Here is a 21348-nt window from a genome sequence, read left to right as displayed (position 1 = left end):
TATAGATATATATATATATATATATATATATATATATATATATATATATATATATATATATATATATATCCTCCTTTATTTTTCAGTTTTTTTCCTTTTTTTGTTTTTTTTTTGTTTTTCAGTTTTTAGTTTTTTTTTATTTTGCATGTTCAAGAGTCAGTAAACCTGACAATCTATTTATATGTCCCCCAACGGTAGTTTTTATATATATAGATCGATTCGGTCGTTATTTGTGTCCCGGTGTCCCTGTCTGTAATTTCTCTTTGAGTGTCCCGGTCGTCATTTATATTCCCTGTTTCCTGGTGTCCTGGTCGTCATTTGTGTCCCGGTGTTCCGGTCTGTAATTTCATCAGTTGACAAACATGACGTCGTCATAACAAACATGACGACAACTAACTTCATGACGACATACAGCTCAATCCTAATGACGTCAGTCGACAGACAGACAAACAACTTATTTTTATATATATAATAATAGAAGATAGATATATATATATATATATATATATATATATATATATATATATATATATATATATATATATATATATATATATATATATATATATATATATATATATATATATACATATATAAATATATATATTTTTAACTACGTAAAACATGCGAATATACAACATTCTTCGCTGTCCCATTGTCTGTGCATATAAATAGATTGTCAGGTTTACTGACTCTTGAACATGCAACATATAATTGTCCTTGGGAAAAACAATCCGTATTTAGACCTATACTTCATTATTCGAATGATGTGTCCCTGTGTCCCGGTCGTCATTTATATTCCCTGTGACCCAGTCGTCATTTGTGTCCCGGTATCCCAGTTTGTAATTTCTCTTTGAGTGTCCCGATCGTTATTTATATTCCCTGTGCCAGTCGTCATTTGTGTCTCGGTCTCAAATTTCTATTCGAACAATCCCTGTGTCCCGGTCGTCATTTATATATCCCGCCTGTGCCCCTGGCGTCCCCGTTGTAGTTGTATCCCTATGTCCCGGTCGTCATTTATATTCCCTGTGTCCCGGTCGTGATTTGTGTCCGGGTGTCCCAGTCTGTAATTTCTCTTTGAGGTTCCCGATCGTCATTTATATTCCCTGTGTCCCGGTCGTCATTTGTGTCCCGGTATGTAATTTCATCAGTTGACAAACATGACGTCAGTCAACAAACAACTTCATGACGCATACAACTCAATCCTCATAATGACGTCAGTCGATAAACATGACGTCAGTCAACACACAAACATGACGTCACCCGACAGACCCACACACACACAGACAACGTATTTTTATATATATAGATTAGCATAAAAATTCGATTCCTTCGATGTATCTATTGATATCAACAGTCTGTATTTTAGAGTTTTGTTTACTATTGAGCCGGTTCGCTCAATTTAATTTAATAGTTTCATTTAAAATGTATATGTAGAGTAATGTGCGTCACATCAACCAAGTTTTTTGGCAAATGGTAAATGGCAAAATGGTATAATAATCTTCCAAACGATCACTAATAGCCTCAGCAAAGGTATACATAGAGTAATGTGCGTCACATCAACCAAGTTTTTTGGCAAATGATAAATTGCCAAATGGTTCAGTAATCTACCGAACGATCACTAATAGCCACAGCAAAGGTATATGTAGAGTAATGTGCGTCTCATCAACCAAGTTTTTTGGCAAACGGTAAATTGCAAAATGGTTCAATAATCTGCCAAACGATCACTAATAGCCGCCTCAAAGGTATACATAGAGTAACTTGCGTTTCTACCTTCTCCATTAAAGAGTGTCATATCTCATGTTGTGAATTTCAACTTGACTCAGAGAGTGACAACACTGTTCTTGATCTGTGACGAAACTGTTTTTCTATGTCCACTCGGAGATGATCAGCTTAGCATGAGCGAGATAAACGGTATCTATGCAGGTATATTTTTATTAAACATTTAGTATTTTGTGGTGATTAGACTAGGTATTTGATATAATGGGTCCTGGATGGCATGCTTTCCATAATTCTCTGTTGCAGTTTCCGTAATTTTGTTACTAAAACATTATATTTTCATCATATTTTAGCAGGCACGTACCTCAAACTAGAATTTGATTTTTTTTTTCTGAGGAAACTATGTACCAATGTTTCCCTCCTCCAAGAAGGGTAAAGGCCTGCGATGCAGAAACAACCACTCTGCAAAGTCTGGAGCCCCATGGAAATACATTTGCTATGCCTTCGATACTTGTGTTCCCCATAAAAGGCAAGAATGCGCTCTGGGCAGCCCCTCAGCATGGGGAGAACATGGTCACCATGCCAGATGGAGCTGTCATCTTAGAGTAAGTGAAAACTCCTTGATTTTACTCGTAAAGCTTATTTATTAGGGGTAAAAACTTAAAAACGAACAGAAATCACTCCGTATATGACAGGGGCTGTTCCCTCCTCAACGCCCCGCTCTTTACGCTAATCCTTTATCTTTGTCAAAGACCTCGAAGGCCTCTTTGTATTTCTTTTTCAGCATTAATGTTGTTAACACTTTTAGCCAGAACAATCACCAATTCAAAAAACTCAATAGCACCGTTTCACAAAAATAGTTTTTATAGTTTTAAGTGACATATAGCGATCGCAAATTCTGTCGGTCTGTCTGTCGTTCTGTCCCGTTTTGTTTTACTTTAGGCCCTTCCAGGTAAGCTAGGACGATGAAATATGGCAGACGTATCATGGACTGGACCAAATTAAATTGGAAATAATTATTTTCCCGATTTGACTATCTGGGGGGAGTTGGGGCCGGTCAATTAGGAAAAAATAGAAAAAAATGAAGTATTTTTAACTTACGAACGGGTGATGGGATCTTAATGAAATTTGATGTTTGGAAGGATATCATGTCTCAGAGCTCTTATTTTAAATCCCGACCAGATCCGGTGACATAGGGGGGAGTTGGAGGGGGGAAATCGAAAATCTTGGAAAACGCTTAGAGTGGAGGGACCGGGATGAAACTTGGTGGGAAAAAATAAGCAGAAGTCCTAGATACGTTATTTATATAACCGAAACGGATCTGCTCTGTTTGTGGGAGTCAGGGGGGGGTTAATTCTGAAAAATTAGAAAAAATGAGATATTTTTAACTTACAAAGGAGTGATCGGATCTTAATGAAATTTGAAGTTTGGAAGGATATCGTGTCTCAGAGCTCTTATTTTAAATCCCGACTGTATCCGGTGACATTGAGGGAATTGAGGGAGGGAACCTAAAATCTTTGAAAACGCTTAGAGTTGAGGGATCGAGATGAAACATGGTGGGACAAATAAGCACAAGCCCTAGATACGTGATTAATATAACCGGAACGGATCCACTCTCTTTGTGGGAGTTGGGGGGGGGGGTTAGCTCTAAAAAATTAGAAAAATGAGGTATTTTTAACTTACGAAAGAGAGATCGTATCTTAATGAAATTTCATATTCAGAAGGACCTCGAAATCCAGATCTTTCATTTTAAATCCCGACCGGATCGAGTGTAATTAGGGGGGGGACCGAGAATCTTAGAAAACGCTTAAAGCGGAGAGATCAGGATGAAATTTGGTGGAAAGAATAAGCGCAAGTCCAAGATAGGTGACTGACATAACCGGACCGGATACGCCCTCTTTGGTGGAGTTGGGGGGTACATTACAAGTTTTGTTTCACGTTCTTCAGTTGAATTGTCAGTACTCAGTACTGTGAAAGACGTACTGAACTTATATATTCAAAATCAGCATTAAAATGCGATTCTTTTGATGTAGGTATTGGTATCAAAATTCCATTTATTAGAGTTTTGGTTACTATTGAGCCGGGTCATTCCTTACTACAGTTCATTACCACGAACTGTTTGATAAAAATTTGTATGAAATGGATATAAATTTAAAGATTAAAAAAAAATGTTAGAAAACAAAGAAGACAAATGAATAAACAAAAGTATCCCTTTACAACCATTTAATGAATTGTCACAAATATAGGTCACCTTTAAGATTGAAATGAACAAAGCTTCAATTATGAATCCATTTTCCTTTAAACAGACTGAAGGGGCAAACCTCCAAGCTTTGACAAATTCAATCTCACTTTTGGGCATTCTCACCTTTCCTTTTCAAAGGAAACTTTCTTTGGATGTTTCCCATCCAACTAAAAACAACACAGACAGCATCAGGTACAATTGACCTTCTACTTAGCCTACATACCACAAGGAAAAGCTTGCATCTCTATACTATAATTTACCTCCAACCTGCCTAATGTGCAAATATATAGCCAAAATTATGTAGTTCCAATGTATTCTGTCACCTGTCACCTTTTCCCCCATTCTTGCTTTGTCACAGTTGCTTCAATTAACAGGGAGTTAAAGGTTGAGGGATAGATTGGCAGAATCAATGGGAAACATGTAACTTCAGCTATATATTTCTACATTAGGAGGGTTGGGGGTAAAGTAGAGCAAGACTGCATGTAAAATTGTGTAAGCCATAATTATTGTGCAATTATAAAAAATCGGTTTTTTTAACATATTTTTCTCTAGGCCTACAGGTCCTTCCTTTGGTTTATGCCACATCAAACATTGTATTCCCAGAGAAAAATAAGTAGCAACAAGCTATATATATGCAAGCACATATTATTTATCAATGAGGACTCTAGTGCTTATCTGTGACCCCTCAGTAATATTGACCAAAAATGAGCAACAGACAAAATGAAATTTTGTCTGTTGCTCATTTCCCAGCTAATGTGACTGCTGGTCACATTTTTGTCTGTTCCTCATTTCTCAGCTAATGTGACTAATGGTTTTCCAAGCTAATGTGAACAGGACAAAAAAAAATGTGCATCTGGCATCAATTTTCTCTTCTCTGCAGCTATGATCTGAAACCATAACTAACTTACCAATATCTTTCCCAGAACAAAACTTCTTTGCGACTTTCTCTTTGGTTGTTTCTTCCATAGTCTGCTGACTCTCAGCAGGTGCAGCCTGCTTGTATAAATCAGAAAATGGTATTCCTCTTATGTTAATTTCCAAACTCATAGCTTGTTCTAATGTCCATCTTTCTAGCCCTCCTGCAATCAATGAACCATTTTACTGTGATTACATGATTACTGTGAAGATTTATCATTCTTAAACAACAATAAGCATATAAAGAAGAGGGAATTGCATAAGGGGTTGTACACACAACCATGCAGCTTGTCATGACAACTTTAGGCTCCAATAGTAAACAATGCACTCATAGCAACAAATAGCAGCTACATCAGGCTAAAGGACCAATTATTACAACTTACCTGGAGTTTTTTGTGCAAGTCAACATTGGATTTGTGTTTCATTCTGGTGAGAATAGAAAAAGCATAAAAGGCCTTTCTGGCTTAAATTCTGTACTTAACTCTTTGTCAGATAATTTGCAACTGTTGAAGAAGCAGTTAAGCATATTTCAAGTTTTTTGTCTCCCGAGGTTTGCTTTACTCAGGCAATTTAGTTGGTATTTAATCTCTTGATGGCAATTTTAAAAAGCATTTTTTTTTTGCGCTCCTGTAGAATTAGAGCATATCTAAAATTTGAAGGATGTTTTTTACCATACAGATAAAATTCTAGTTGAGTTACTTCTTGCTATCTCAGAAAGAAGCTAGGTTAGGAAAATAAAACTTTCAGGGATGGGTCTACAGGCTAAAGTATATCCTGGGAAGGTACTTTAAAGTACCCACCTCCACTTCTTCTCCCTCTAGAGAGCCCTGAAATTTGACTCCATGACAGGTCTATACCTATTGAAATTTTGACAAAACAACATTTTACCTTAATTTTCAGGTACCATTTGCTTTTTCTCTGCCTTTAGTTCTGAAAATTCAATTCCTGTTATTTGAGTAGAATTCTGAGCCATATCAACATTTTTTTTTTCAAAATTTAGGAAATGTATTTGCATATCTTTGAAACCTTATAAATTGGAATTTAGCAAAGTTGTGAAGCTGAGAACAATTTGGTTGTACTTCATTCAAGCAGAAGATCTATTTTGTAAGGTTTTACTTTTATAACACACATAGCCTATTTTTGAAGGTCATCAAAGGTCAGGGCCCTCTAGAGCAAGAATGAGTAGAGATGTGTACTTTGAAATACCTTCCCATGACATACTTTAGCCTGTAGATCCATCCCTGAAAGTTTCATTTTCCTAACCTAACCTCTTTCAGTGATAGCAAGAAGTCAATCAACTTGAATTTTACTGAATAAAATTACCATCCTTTGGAATAGACTCTGAATAGTCTACCCTAGCCTACTTCTTCAATGGGATTAAAGACAGTCTCAGAATAATGATTTGGCAGCCCATAAATCCTCAACTTATCTGTAATACTTCACCTAGGCCTGTTTACAGAGCCTAAAAGGAGTCAATGCTTAGAATGCTCCCATGTGGCAATTTAATGAAGCCTCACAATGTTACCTGGAAGAAGTCAATCCTTAGAATGATTCCTAATGGCAATTTAAGGTAACAATAATGCCTGGATATGCGAGAAAACATGGAAATCTTTAAATTAAATAATAAGTTTTTCATTGATTTAACCTACTTGCTAATTGATAGCCTACTACTCTGGTTGTCCTTTAATGTTGATCCAAAAATATCGTGATTTACTAATCTGGCTTAGATCCCTCTTTCTTTTGCAAAATCACCGTCCCACCTTCTTCCAAGCAAATAACTTGATATTCCATTACTTCATTCTTGTCCATTTTTATTTTTTGTTGAATGAGATTTTTGTTGAAGAAGGTGAATTATGTACTTACTGCGCTAACCATTCTTTTGAGCACGGTAAGAAAATCAGTTACTGCGGTTACTGCCGGCAGTAACTATTCTCGTTCCCAGCGGGTTGGGCAGTAACCATTTTCCTACTAGGAACGGAAATAGTAGCCATTCGGTTACTTCAGTAAGTCCCTGGAACACACCCAATGGGTGTGTTCCAGCTGACGGTTTTTCAGTAACTGCAGTTACTGCGCGGTAACTGCCCATTTCTAACTGCAGTAGAGCCAGTGGGAACGGCACAGTAAGTTGACTAGCAGTAGCGTCATTTTCGAATTAAATGAACGTGTTTAAATTTAAGGGACAGTTTAATGCTGATTAGTATAATTTTTTTATTCCTTCTGTTTCAGAGCATTTAGAGAGGTTCTAAGCCAACCATGGGCATTTGGCTGTCACAAATGATTTTGCTCAAATGAGCTGGTGAAAAATAAATAGATCATATACTTTTTCTCTTGTTTTATTATTTCAAGACTAGAATATCACAAAACTAAGCATTCAAATAGCTTGATTGTATCTTAAGCATATACAGTCCCTGATGGAGTTTTGTTGATACCTGTCTTAAATTGATTTGTCTAAATAAAATGGGCCTATAGCATTTACAGGATAGTAATGGGACAACTAGCATTTTTTTTTTTCAATATTCTACTTGTTTTTAAATAATTATTGTTCACTGATCAAATTTGTTTTCCTTGGTAAGTGGTAGGCACTCTGGGCTGGAATGCTTTGTCCAAGGTGTACAGGTTTAATTCCTGGCATTGTCAGTTTATTTTGTCTTGGATAGGGGTTGGTGATATGACTAACTTCAGCTAGAATTGGCCTAACTTTAAATGAGTATAGATGGAAATATAGGGACAGTAAGAAGGAAGGGCATGTAAGAGCGTAGGCTGGCTGGTCCCTAGCTTCCTATTGCACTACCTGGCTAAAGGACCACCAGGTCCTTTACTGGCCTACTGACTTAGCCATAGAAAATATCTTTCTAAACCCATTAAATATAAGTAAAAATGAAGAATACCAGTATGATGGTCCTTCTATTTCCCTGAAATGTGGATGTATGGACAAGAGTGTGGGTCATGAGAGATAGCTTGTGAATATAATTGGGGTGAATGTTCTGCAAGATTAAAAAAATTTATGACTGTTGCTCAGGTTGGCAACTGAACACAGAAGTATAATTTTTCTTATTTGTTTTTCTTTGTGACTATCATGCTTATTTAATGTCCAGTATTTTAAAGTTAATCTTCTTTAATTTGTCTTTAATTGCCATGGCCCTAGGGCTTAAATACAATAAAACCTACTTATATCCATTGATTTTCTTTAAATAGATAGTAGCTCTATGTTTCCTAGCTTCAGTAAATTTAAATGTAATTGTGAGACCAAAGATTACAAAGTAGGTGAAAACTTGCAAATGAACCTCTAGTATCAATAAAAATTTGTAAGAAATGGATATCAATTTAAAGATTAAAAAAACTGTTAGAAAACAAAGAAGACAAATGAATAAACAAAAGTACCCTTTACAACCATTTAATGAATTGTCACAAATATAGGTCACTCTTAAGATTGAAATGAACAAAGCTTCAATTATGAATCCATTTTCCTTTAAACAGACTCAAGGGGCAAACCTCCAAGCTTTGACAAATTCAATCTCACTTTTGGGCATTCTCACCTTTCCTTTTCAAAGGAAACTTTCTTTGGATGTTTCCCATCCAACTAAAAACAACACGGACAGCATCAGGTACAAGTGACCTTCTACTTAGCCTACATACCACAAGGAAAAGCATGCATCTCTATACTATAATTTACCTCCAACCTGCCTAATGTGCAAATATATAGCCAAAATTAAGTAGTTCCAATGTATTCTGTCACCTGTTACCTTTTCCCCCATTCTTGCTTTGTTACAGTTGCTTCAATTAACAGGGAGTTAAAGGTTGAGGGATAGATTGGCAGAATCAATGGGAAACATGTAACTTCAGCAATATATATTTTTGAAGGTCATCAAAGATCAGGGCCCTCTAGAGCAAGAATGAGTAGAGATGTGTACTTTGAAATACCTTCCCAGGACATACTTTAGCCTGTAGACCCATCCCTGAAAGTTTCATTTTCCTAACCTAACCCCTTTCAGTGATAGCAAGAAGTCAATCAACTATAATTTTACTGGATAAAATTACCATCCTTTGGAATAGACTCTGAATAGTCTACCCTAGCCTACTTCTTCAATAGGATTAAAGACAGTCTCAGAATAATGATTTGGCAGCCCATAAATCCTCAACTTATCTGTAATACTTCACCTAGGCCTGTTTACAGAGCCTAAAAGGAGTTAATGCTTAAAATGCTACCATGTGGCAATTTAATGGAGCCTCAATGTTACCTGGAAGAAGTCAATCCTTAGAATGATTCCAAATGGCAATTTAAGGTAATAATTATGCCTGGATATGCCAGAAAACATGGAAATCTTTAAATTAAATAATAAGTTTTTCATTGATTTAACCTACTTGCTAATAGATAGCCTACTACTCAGGGTGTCCTTTCATGTTGATCCCAAAATATGGTGATTTACTAACCTGGCTCAGATCCCTCTTTCTTTTGAAAAATTACTGTCCCACCTTTTTCCAAGCAAATAAATTGATATTCCATTACTTCATTCTTGTCCATATTTATTTTTTGTTGAATGAGATTTTTGTTGAAGAAGGTGAATTATGTACTTACTGCGCTAACCATTCTTTTGAGCACGGTAAGAAAATCACTTACTGCGGTTACTGCCGGCAGTAACTATTCTCGTTCCCAGCGGGTTGGGCAGTAACCATTTTCCCACTAGGAACGGAAATAGTAACCATTCGGTTACTACAGTAAGTCCCTGGAACACACCCAAAGGGTGTGTTCTGACGGTTTTTCAGTAGCTGCGCGGTAACTGCCCATTTTTACTGCAGTAACTGCCAGTGGGAACGGCACAGTAAGCTGACAAGCAGTAGCGTTGTTTTCAAATTAAATTTACATGAGCCTAAGGAATTTTTGGAACTGGAGGAAGGATTAGTCATTTTGTTTGAATTTAAGGAACAGCTCCGAGAAGGTGTAAAGAAATTGAATCCCCGTTTATGGTTGATAGCCTAGTTTTCTGATTAAAAATATTTGATATTTGGAAATTATTTGCAGATAGAATATTCCTAAGCAAATGCTTAGATCATGAGTCTTTGCCTTGGTTCCCACCTGCCCAGAATTTTTTTTAAATAATCTGCCATTTCTAGTCCTGAGCCTGACTAAAGAAAAAGAATGACTGGGCAGCTTGCTCGAAACCTGCTCCTGTGAAAAATGACTGGAAATTACATGTCAGTTGTAGGCTAGCTCCACTGATGTTCTGAGTGCAAAGACTGAATAGATGCCATATAGGCCAATAATGGCCTGGAAGATTGATATTCTATTTGCATAAGGAACCCCCCCCCCCCCCCAAAAAAAAAGTATCTATTTACAAAAAAGCATTTGTTCATGAAAGTATTCCCATCATCTTGAATCCACTTAAATTCATAGGCTATTACATGGTGTTAAAAATTTGAAATTACTGCCTCCTTTATCAGTTAACTAAAGACAACTCCCAGTTTCTTGGGGTTTTTGAATGTTAAATATAAGTTATGTTGAAGGAGATAGAGATTAATTGAACACTTTTAGTTAATTCAGAATTAATAAAATAACAGCTTGACCATCTTGATGAACTGAAAGTTAAATTATGTTCAGCTCAGGATGTTGTAAAATCAATGTTTTAATTAATACTTCCCTACAAAGAAAAACAATGTAGAAAGGGTTATAACCTTGAGTATAAATACAAAACTTATTTGATCAAAAATATTTTATACTTGGGAATTATTTGCAGAAAGAATATTCCTAGGCAAAGGCTTAGTTCATGAGTTTTTACCTTGGTTCCCATTTGCCCAAGATTTTTTTGATAATCTGCCATGTCTAGTCCTGAGCCTGACTAAGAAAGAGGATGATTGGGGAGCTGGCTTGCAACCTGCTCCTCTGAAAAATTACAACAAATGAGATGTCAGATGTAGCTCCACTGCTGTTCTGAGTGCAAAGACTTAATATAATTACTATGGGCCAAGAATGGCCAGGGAAGATTGTTATTCTATTTGCATAAGGAACCCCCCCCCCCCCAAAAAAAAAAAAATATTCATATTTATTCCAAAAAATGTCCAAAAAAGTATTAGTACATGAAAGTGTTCCCATCTTTTTGAATCCACTTAAATGTATATTCCATGGTGTTGAACATTTGAATTTATTTCCTCCTTTCTCAGTTAACTGAAGACAAGTCCCAGTTTCTTGGGGTTTTTAATTAGAATGTCAAATGTAAGTTAATGTTGAAGGAGATAAATATAAATTGAAATTACTTCTAGTTAACTCAGAATTATGAATAAAATAACAGCTTGACCATCTTGATGAACTGAAAGTTGAATTAAGCACAGCTCAGTATGTTATAGAATGGCTTGCTTTCAATCAATCAAAATTTGCTGCTTCAAAATAATCTCATGCAACTTGCAATTTTAAAAACAAAAGATGTTTTGTTTTGATGAGGGTTTAGCATAGGTAGTTACTTTTACCTGAATTTAACACAACCAAAAATTCTATATCTGAATACATACATCAAGGTGTTGATTAATACTTCCTTACCAAAAAACAATATAGAAAGGGTCAGGACCTTGAGTGTAAGTATAAGGACTGTAAATTATGCATGCTGTGCATAAGTGTTAAATCTCAAATGCTATTTTGCTGTATTCGACTTTGAAAAAAAGTTTGTTGTTAACTATCATTGGTTCAATTTAATTTATTATTCTTTTCCAGGCTTTCACATTTTGGTGAAATCTAAGGATCAGCTCAGAAAAGATGGAAAGAAAGAAATCCTTGTGTATGGTTGCAAGTCTCCTAATTGACAATATATTTGATACTGATGAAAGTTCTGTTGAAGAGGAAGAATTTAATGTGCAGGTTTGGACTTTTTTTCCTGCTAGAATATATCTAGGGAAAGGTTTATCTTAGATACTCTGAGACTTACCAAATCCTAGCACATCTACTTCTCCTCCATCAATCCTAAATCCTTATAAATTCGCATGAGTTCTTACTTGTAGATTATTGTAGAGCCATATCTGATTTAACTCAATTAAGTTAACTGCAGAGTTGATTTTTTGTAAACTATAAAATTGAAAATGAAATGACCATTGACCTTCTTAGTTATTGAAAGGTGCATTTAATGCGGCTTAGGATGTTCTAGAATAGATAGCCTGCCCCAACCAGTCTGGTTCTCCACAAGAATCCCATGTAACTTACAATTCAAATCAAAACATAAGACATTATGTTTCAATAGGGTTATGCATTAGCAGTTACTTTAACCTGAATCTAACAAAACCAACCATTCTATATTTGAATACCTGCATCAAGGCTCAAGGCTTTAACTAACCATTGTGTAAAAAAAAATATATATTAATGATCATAATCTTGAGTATAGCATAGGAAAGTTGAAACCTACAACTTATTTGACTGTCTTTCTAATGTATGTTGTGAATATAAGTATATATATATATATATATATATATGTATATATATATATCTATATATATACATTTATGTATATATATAATTTTTTTTGCTGCTGCTTCATTGGGGACTGAAGGAAATCTTGGAAATCTTGCTTCCAGTAAGAATCCAAAAGTATGGAATCTCAAATGCTATATTGCTTATTCCACTTTGAATTGGAATTACTACTTTGTTGTTTACATCATTGAGTTAGTGTAATTGTTTTTTCTTTTCCAGGCTTGCGCCGAGGCTGCAGGGGATTTGCCAAGAGAAAAATTGTCTAACATTCTGGACTATGAAAAAACAATCCATCACATGAATGATGCAGAGTTTAAATCACATTTCAGGCTTAAGAGAGGTACAGTTGAGGTACTACTGGAAAAGATTGGCCCTCATCTACTGCAATTGACCTCAAATGGTGAGTCAGACATCTCACCCATGAAACGGATCCTAATTACTCTCTGGATACTAGCAACACCAGAGAGCTACCGATCAGTTGCTAATCGGTTCAATGTCTCAAAATCATCAGTATACAGGGCCCTCAGGAGATGTGTGGATGCAATCAATAGCTTGAAGGTGATAAAGTGGCCTGAAGGTAGTGAAGCTCAAAGTATTATAGATGGCTTTAAAGCAAAGAGTGGTTTCCCTGGTGTAGTTGGAGCTATTGATGGCACCCATATCCCAATCATGGCTCCTGTAGACTACCAAGGATCATATATAAATCGAAAAGGTTTTCACTCTTTGCAGTTGCAAGCTGTGTGTCAGCACAAATTGAAATTTACTGACTGCTATGTTGGACAACCAGGGTCAGTTCATGATGCCCGTGTTTTTAGACTTTCACCTTTGGGTCAGGAAATGGAAGGAGGTACCAAGCTATTTCCCACAGATGGCCACATTATTGGTGACTCTGCATATCCCCTGAGTAAGACACTTTTGACTCCCTATCGTGACACAGGGAATCTAACAAGTATGAAGCAAACCTACAATTTTAAACACTCGTCAACACGGATGGCAATAGAAAGGGCTTTTAGCCACCTCAAAGGCAGATTTAGACGGCTAAAATATTTTGTTTCCCCTGACCTAGAGTTTGTTGTAAAAGCTATTATGGCATGTTGTGTCCTTCATAACATCTGTATTGACCAAAATGACCTGCTTCCTGCAGATGTTGAATTTTCAAGTCCTACTGGTGATTCTACAACAACAATGCCACAATCTGATAGGTGTGGTAAAGCAAAAAGAGATGCGATTGCAGCTTCCTTGTAATGCTTACAGCAGTACACACTTAATTACTTTAATATAGTTATTTTGATTATTTTTTCCTGTTAAGATATAGATTTTCATGGAAAAACCAATTAAATGGATTAGTGTTCTCAATTCTATGGGATTTGCTCATTAAAACGTTTGGCAGTATTTCGTCTTGCAATTACTGATGGAAAATCACTTATGATTAGTTAAGGCTCTATTCAGATTTGTATATTAACATGCTGAACCCTTAAAATTGAGAAGCTGTTGCTAATTTCCTTGTGAAAATGGATAAAGTCAAGAAGGAAAAAAAAGATAGAAAAAAACTTAGAAGTTAAGAGTGTACTTTTATTAATTTGCAACCTTAAAAAGAGTGTACTTTTATTAATGTTTATTTTCGAGTATGTCCTGACTCTATGGACTTTTAAACTAGTAGGAAGCAATTTAAATCTTTGAAAACCTTCCCTAGCATACCATAATTGTTAATTCATCCAAATTAACCAGTATTTCACCTTTTCCCAGTATTTGCTGCTTGATTAGCTGAATAGAATTAAATATAATAAGAACGAGTACGCAACAAAATTGACTAGGACTCATACAGATAATATTAACAGGTATAAAATGATCATGTAATTCGTTTTCAAATATATAATCAAAATATGGTATCACTATAGTATCAAAAATATGATATAAATACCATAGAATCAAATATAATAAGAACGATTACACAATAAAATTCACTAGGATTCCTTCAGATAATATTAATTGTTATAAAATAGTCATGTAACTGGTTATCAAAAAAACAAACACAAGTCACTACAATTAGGACTTGGCAAATAAATTTCACAATAGGCTTAAAGCTTGTCTAACATTTTCTGAAAAATGTCAAGTGCTTTGTTCTTTTGTTCAAGAGCCTGGTCCACTCTCTTAAGTCTCTCCTCGCTTCTTTTGTTTGCATCTTCATTTAGCTTTAAAATAGCACTGGCAACAGGAATTTTGTCCTTTGGTCCCAAGTTCCTTTGCCTTTTCTCAACAGTTGGGGAGCGGTTTTCGTCTTGGCTATCTGCGTTTTCTGACTCAGAAGATAGCCTTTTTGTACTCTTGGAAGTAAACAATCCACTACTGCTAGCAGTTGCCACAGGTTCAATCTCTGGCTTGCTGCCCATAAAATTGTTCATGAGTTCAAAATACTCCCATTTAACTTGGCCCTCCCCACTCCTTTCAGCCTTTAATTTTTGTAGCTTGAATTGTTTTTTCAAATTTTCGTATTTGGACTTGCACTGCACAGCACTGATTGGGAAGCCATTTTCAGCAAGATTTTCTGAGATGTGCTTCCAAAACTTGTGATCCATATACTTATTTGTCTTTTCTTGCTCTTGGCATACATTCAGCAAGGCAGTTACAGCTGTGCTGTCCCACTTTTGTTTGCATTGTTCATCAAATTTATCACTTTCTAGAAAAGAGATAAAGAAAAAGTTAGTGACAAACATATTTCAGTTAAGATGGCAAACAGAGAGGAAATTTAGCCGTGGATAGCTGAGGGTAAATAAAATCCATTTTTCAGCAGCAATGAAATTGCTGCTTAATATAAGTTCTCTTGGTTTCATTTAAATGCTGGTGAACAGATCTGCCCAGCTCTATTCTGCCTATAAAGGACACTTTAACAAAAGCCTCTGTTCTAAATGTACTTGCTTTTTGATATTGAGCTGTTTAGGCAAGATTACCCTTTTGTTGTACAAATGAAGTCTGAAAATCTAAATTGATTTTCTTTTAAATGAATAAAGAAAAGTACCTTTTTATATCCATTGAATGAATTATCATAATTATCGGTCACCCTTAAGATAGAAATGAACAAAGCTTCAGTTAAGAATCTATTTTATTTAAAGAGACAGAAGGGGAAAACCTCCAAGCTTTGACAAACTCAATCTCACTTTAAGGATCCTTCCTTTTTAAAGGGGGCTTACTTTGGATTTTTTCTATCCAAATAAAACAAAAGGGACATCATCAGATACAAGTGACCTTCCACTTAGCCTACATACCAAGGGAAAAATTATGCAGCTGTATGGCCTAATATATATGGCCCAAAATATATATTTCCAATGCATTCTAACTACTGTTTTTCTAGTTCTTGTTTTGGCACAGTTGACTCAATTTACAGGTACATGGGATGAAGTAAGAGGGAAAGATTGACAAAACAAATGAGAAATATGAAAAGTCAGCTATACATTTTCATATTAAGAGGATTAGGGGTAAAGTAGAGCAAGATTGTATGTAAAATGCGTTATCTAAAATTATGAAGCATGAATTTTTTTTTAATGTATTTCTTTCTCTACAGATGCTTCTCTAGGCTTATACAAAATCAAACATTCTATACCCAGGGAAAAATAGCAACAAGCTATAGTCTGTATACATAAGCACATGTTATTTAACTATGACTTCCTAGTGCTTAACTATGACCCTTCAGTAGGGCTGGTCAATATTGATAAGAAATGAGCAACAGACAAAATGGAATTTATATGCCACTCAGGAACTGGTTACAGGCTAAAGGGAACAAAAATAAAACATGACTGTATAACCGGAGTTCAAAGATAGGTGGTGATTTTCTAATGGATAAAACTTCCCTGGCAAGTTTAGGATACTTTTAGTAGATTAGCCTACTGAAAATTGCCTATTCTACACAATTTAAATATTTACCTTTGTACAGCAGAGCTTATCCTTGTACAAAAGATAATCTATCACAATCGAAGATATCCAGTGATATGATGCTGATTTACCCCCTTTCAATAGTCAACCCCCCCCTTCCTTTCAAAGATTTAATCAGGTTGTAATGAAGAGTTTAAACATTCTATTATTCAATCTAAGTTATTTCATTCACTTTAGGCCTAATTCAAATTAACTCCTGATAAGACTTTTAGTCTTTTTTTTGTTGCTATCACAAGAGCCAAAAGCTGATTTTTTTTTTCAAGCTTGAAGTTTTTTCACTCTTTTATATTCTGAATTTCATTTTCAAAAAGCAACTCTTAGTCCTGGTAAAAATAGTAAAAATAAATTCATGGCAGATGCACATTGGCATCACTTCACTTAATTAAGTAGCCAAGTTTAGTGATTTTATGTAGGTCTTGTCACATTCAAACCTTGCTGTTCACATGGAAATATGTAAAATAACAGATAGGATGAAGCAAAAAGCAAATCAAGATACGATAAATTATTTTAGGTGTAGGAGATTTTTCAATTTCAACTTTGTCATACCAGATTTCACTTCTAATATTGATAACTACATAGCTTTATATGCTTTCAAAAAAAATAACCCAATTCACATTTACTGTTATCTAACTACTGTCCCATAAACAATGAATTTTAATAAGACAAATTAATTGTAAGACAGATATCAACAAAGTTCTAGCAGGTTTGTATTTACTTAAAAGAAACAAAGAGCCGTATTCAAGGCTTTACTTTGGGATATTCTAATCTTACACTAATAAAAACCCATTATTATGGTGTGTTTGAGAGTTTGAGTTTGTATTTGTGTGCGTTTTTTTTTTTTTTTTGGTTCTGTGTGTGCTAATTCACTGAAGATTTTTCTTTTTTTACTATAGCTTTATATGTAAAAAGGAGTACAAAGAAAAAAGGGAATGGCTGATAAAATCAATTATCAAATGTACAATTGAAGACATTTTTCTGCAATACAATTCTCACTTATAAGTGATCACTTCTAAGTTGAAAAAAGTTTAACTTCCAAAGTAGCTTAAGTTAAGTGAGCTAAGTGAAAGTATGATTTATGTTAAGTAAATTCAATGGGTTTTCCAAGCTAATGTGAACAGAACAAAAAAAAATGTGCATCTGGCATCAATCTTCTCTTCTCTGCAGCTATGATCTGAAACCATAACTAACTTACCAATATCTTTCCCAGAACAAAACTTCTTTGCAACTTTCTCTTGGGTTGTTTCTTCCATAGTTTGCTGACTCTCAGGAGGTGCAGCCTGTTTGTATAAATCAGAAAATGGTATTCCTCTTATGTCAATTTCTAAATTCATAGCTTGTTCTAATGTCCATCTTTCTAGCCCTCCTGCAATCAATGAAACATTAACAAATTTTAAACTGTAAGTCATGAAAGGAGATTACTGTGAAGCTTGATCATTCTTAAACAACAATAAGCATATAAAGAAAAGAGAATTGCCTAAGGGGTTGTACACACAACCATGCAGCTTGTCATGACAACTTTAAGCTCCCATTGTAAACAATGCACTCATAGCAACATATAGCAGCTACATCAGGCTAAAGGACCAATTATTACAACTTACCTGGAGTTTTTTGTGCAAGTAAATATTGAATTTGTGTTTCATTCTGGTGAGAATAGAAAAAGCATAAAAGGCCTTTCTAGCTTAAATTCTTTACTTAACTCTTTGTCAGATTAAAGTTTTTTGGCTCCCTAGCTTTGCTTTAATCAGGCAATTTAGCTGATATTTAATCTCTTAATGGCAATTTTAAAAAACATTTTTTTTTGCTCCTGTGCTCATATAGCAGCTACATCAGGCTAAAGGACCAATTATTACAACTTACCTGGAGTTTTTTGTGCAAGTAAATATTGGATTTGTGTTTCATTCTGGTGAGAATAGAAAAAGCATAAAAGGCCTTCCTGGCTTAAATTCTTTACTTAACTCTTTGTCAGATCATTTGCAACTCTTGAAGAAGCAGTTAAGCATATTTAAAGTTTTTTGGCTCCCTAGGTTTGCTTTAATCAGGCAATTTAGCTGATATTTAATCTCTTGATGGCAATTTTAAAAAATATTTTTTTTTTGCTCCTGTAGAATTAGAGCATATCTAAAATTTGAAGGATGTTTTTTACCAGACAAATAAAAGGTAAAATTCTAGTTGAGTTACTTCTTGCTACCTCAGAAAGAAGTTAGGTTAGGAAAATGAAACTTTCAGATATGGGTCTACAGGCTAAAGTATATCCTGGGAAGGTATTTTAAAGTACCCACCTCCACTTCTTCTCCCTCTAGAGAGCCCTGAAATTTGACTCCATGACAGGTCTATACCTATTGAAATTTTGACAAAACAACATTTTACCTTAATTTTCAGGTACCAATTTTCTCTGCCTTTAGTTCTGTAAATTCAATTCCTGTTATTTGAGTAGAATTCTGAGCTGTATCAACATTTTTTTTCAAAATTTAGGAAATGTATTTGCATATCTTTAAAACCTTATAAATTGGGATTGAGTAAAGTTGTGAAGCTGAGAACAATTTTGTAGTACTTCATTTCAGCTGAAGATCTATTTTGTAAGGTTTCACTTTTATAACACACATAGCCTATTTTTGAAGGTCAGGGCTGTCTAGAGCAAGAATGAGTAGAGATGTGTACTTTGAAATTCCTTCCCAGGACATACTTTAGCCTGTAGACCCATCCCTGAAAGTTTCATTTTCCTAACCCTTTTCAGTGACAGCAAGAAGACAATCAATTAGAATTTTACTGGATAAAATTACCATCCTTTGGAGTAGACTCTGAATAGTCTACCCTAGTCTACTTCTTCAATAGGATTAAAGACAGTCTCAGAATAATGATTTGGCAGCCCATAAATCCTCAACTTATCTGTAAAACTTCACCAAGGCCTGTTTACAGAGCCTAAAAGGAGTCAATGCTTAGAATGCTCCCATATGGCAATTTAATGGAGTAGAATTAGAGCATATATAAAATTTGAAGGATGTTTTTTACCAGACAGATAAAAGGTAAAATTCTAGTTGAGTTACTTCTTGCTACCTCAGAAAGAAGTTAGGTTAGGAAAATGAAACTTTCAGATATGGGTCTACAGGCTAAAGTATATCCTGGGAAGGTATTTTAAAGTACCCACCTCCACTAATTCTCCCTCTAGAGAGCCCTGAAATTTGACTCCATGACAGGTCTATACCTATTGAAATTTTGACTAAACAACATTTTACCTTAATTTTCAGGTACCAATTTTCTCTGCCTTTAGTTCTGTAAATTCAATTCCTGTTATTTGAGTAGAATTCTGAGCCATATCAACATTTTTTTTCAAAATTTAGGAAATGTATTTGCATATCTTTAAAACCTTATAAATTGGGATTGAGCAAAGTTGTGAAGCTGAGAACAATTTCGTAGTACTTCATTTCAGCTGAAGATCTATTTTGTAAGGTTTCACTTTTATAACACACATAGCCTATTTTTGAAGGTCAGGGCCCTCTAGAGCAAGAATGAGTAGAGATGTGTACTTTGAAATACCTTCCCAGGACATACTTTAGCCTGTAGACCCATCCCTGAAAGTTTCTTTTTCCTAACCTAACCCTTTTCAGTGATAGCAAGAAGTCAATCAATTAGAATTTTACTGGATAAAATTACCATCCTTTGGAATAGACTCTGAATAGTCTACCCTAGCCAACTTCTTCAATACGATTAAAGACATTCTTAGAATAATGATTTGGCAGCCCATAAATCCTCAACTTATCTGTAAAACTTCACCAAGGCCTGTTTACAGAGCCTAAAAGGAGTCAATGCTTAGAATGCTCCTATGTGGCAATTTACTGGAGCCTCACAATGTTATCTGGAAGAAGTCAATCCTTATAATGATTCCAAATTGCAATTTAAGGTAACAATTATGCCTGGATATGCCAGAAAACATGGAAATCTTTAAATTAAATAATAAGTTTTTCATTGATTTAACCTACTTGCTAATATAGCCTACTACTCAGGGTGTCCTTTAATGTTGATCCCAAAATATGGTGATTTACTAACCTGGCTCAGATCCCTCTTTCTTTTGCAAAATCACTGTCCCACCTTCTTCCAAGCAAATAACTTGATATTCCATTACTTCATTCTTGTCCATATTTATTTTTTGTTGAATGAGATTTTTGTTGAAGAAGGTGAATTATGTACTTACTGCGCTAACCATTCTTTTGAGCACGGTAAGAAAATCACTTACTGCGGTTACTGCCGGCAGTAACTATTCTCGTTCCCAGCGGGTTGGGCAGTAACCATTTTCCCGCCAGGAACGGAAATAGTTACCATTCAGTTACTATAGTAAGTCGCTGGAACACACCCAAAAACTTCCAATGTAAGTGGCTAAGAATATCTCAGTTAAAAAAATAATCATTTGTGATCAGCAGCTTTTAAATTATTATCATTAAGGATGTAGATCTTCACCTTGCTCATTGATCATAGAGCTTTAATTTTATGATAACTGCTAAATACAATGATCATTGACTTCTTGTTTTGTTATTCTTGAAGCAAAAAAATTAAGCTGTTTTAAACAAAGAGAAAAGATAAAATTTCTCATGCCCTGCTAAAGGTTATCTCTAAGCAGAGTGGTAGCTTATCAGCAGTTGTTGATAGGTGTTTAATAAAGTGATTGTTAATATTCTAGTTGAGTGACTTCTTGTTATCTCACAGAGGGGTAAGGTTAGGAAAATGAAACTTTCAGGGGTGGGTCTAGAGGCTAAAGTATATCCTGGAAGGAATTCTAGAATACCCACCTCCACTCCTCCCTCTAGAGAGCCCTGAAATTCGCCTACATGACAGGTTTGACAGTTTTAACAGGTTTGTCAAAATTGAAATTTTGACAAAACAACATTTTATCTTAATTTTTAGTACCAGTTGCTTTTTCTCTGCCTTTAGTTCTGAAAATGCAATTCCTGTTATGAGTAGAATTCTGAGCCATATCAATGTTTTTTTTCCAAAATTTAGGAAATGTATTGGCATATCTTTAAAACCGTATAATTTGGATTGAGTAAAGTTGTGAAGCTGAAAACACTTTTGTTGTACTTCACTTTGAGTGAAGTACAACAAAATT

General features: G+C 35.0%; 2 protein-coding genes across 5 annotated transcripts; one reads left to right on the top strand and one right to left on the bottom strand.

Moving 5' to 3' along the window:
* Positions 1-6910: 6910 nt before the first annotated feature.
* LOC136026604 (putative nuclease HARBI1) lies at positions 6911-13715 on the top strand. Of its 3 annotated transcripts, none has more exons than XM_065703322.1 (3): positions 6911-6950; positions 11577-11720; positions 12543-13715. In XM_065703322.1, the coding sequence occupies exons 2-3, from the start codon at positions 11619-11621 to the stop codon at positions 13566-13568; spliced, it is 1128 nt and encodes a 375-aa protein (XP_065559394.1). In that variant the 5' UTR covers positions 6911-6950; positions 11577-11618; the 3' UTR covers positions 13569-13715. The 3 variants fall into 3 exon arrangements, with proteins under 3 accessions (XP_065559394.1, XP_065559395.1, XP_065559393.1); XM_065703323.1 differs by lacking the exon at positions 6911-6950 and adding an exon at positions 9676-9696; XM_065703321.1 differs by lacking the exon at positions 6911-6950 and adding an exon at positions 9717-9815.
* A 447-nt stretch (positions 13716-14162) lies between these two features.
* LOC136026605 (uncharacterized) lies at positions 14163-20590 on the bottom strand. 2 transcript variants are annotated; one of them, XM_065703325.1, is made up of 3 exons: positions 20482-20590; positions 17443-17613; positions 14163-15000 (listed from the first exon to the last, which is right to left on the bottom strand). In XM_065703325.1, exons 2-3 carry the CDS (start codon positions 17579-17581, stop codon positions 14402-14404), a joined length of 738 nt encoding a protein of 245 aa, XP_065559397.1. In that variant the 5' UTR covers positions 17582-17613; positions 20482-20590; the 3' UTR covers positions 14163-14401. The 2 variants fall into 2 exon arrangements, with proteins under 2 accessions (XP_065559397.1, XP_065559396.1); XM_065703324.1 differs by lacking the exon at positions 20482-20590 and adding an exon at positions 20295-20466.
* Positions 20591-21348: the final 758 nt, after the last annotated feature.

Source organism: Artemia franciscana, chromosome 4, assembly GCF_032884065.1.
Source record: "Artemia franciscana chromosome 4, ASM3288406v1, whole genome shotgun sequence".
Classification (NCBI taxonomy): domain Eukaryota; kingdom Metazoa; phylum Arthropoda; class Branchiopoda; order Anostraca; family Artemiidae; genus Artemia; species Artemia franciscana.
Note: the sequence above shows the minus strand (reverse complement) of the source record. Positions and strands in the feature narration are given on the sequence as shown.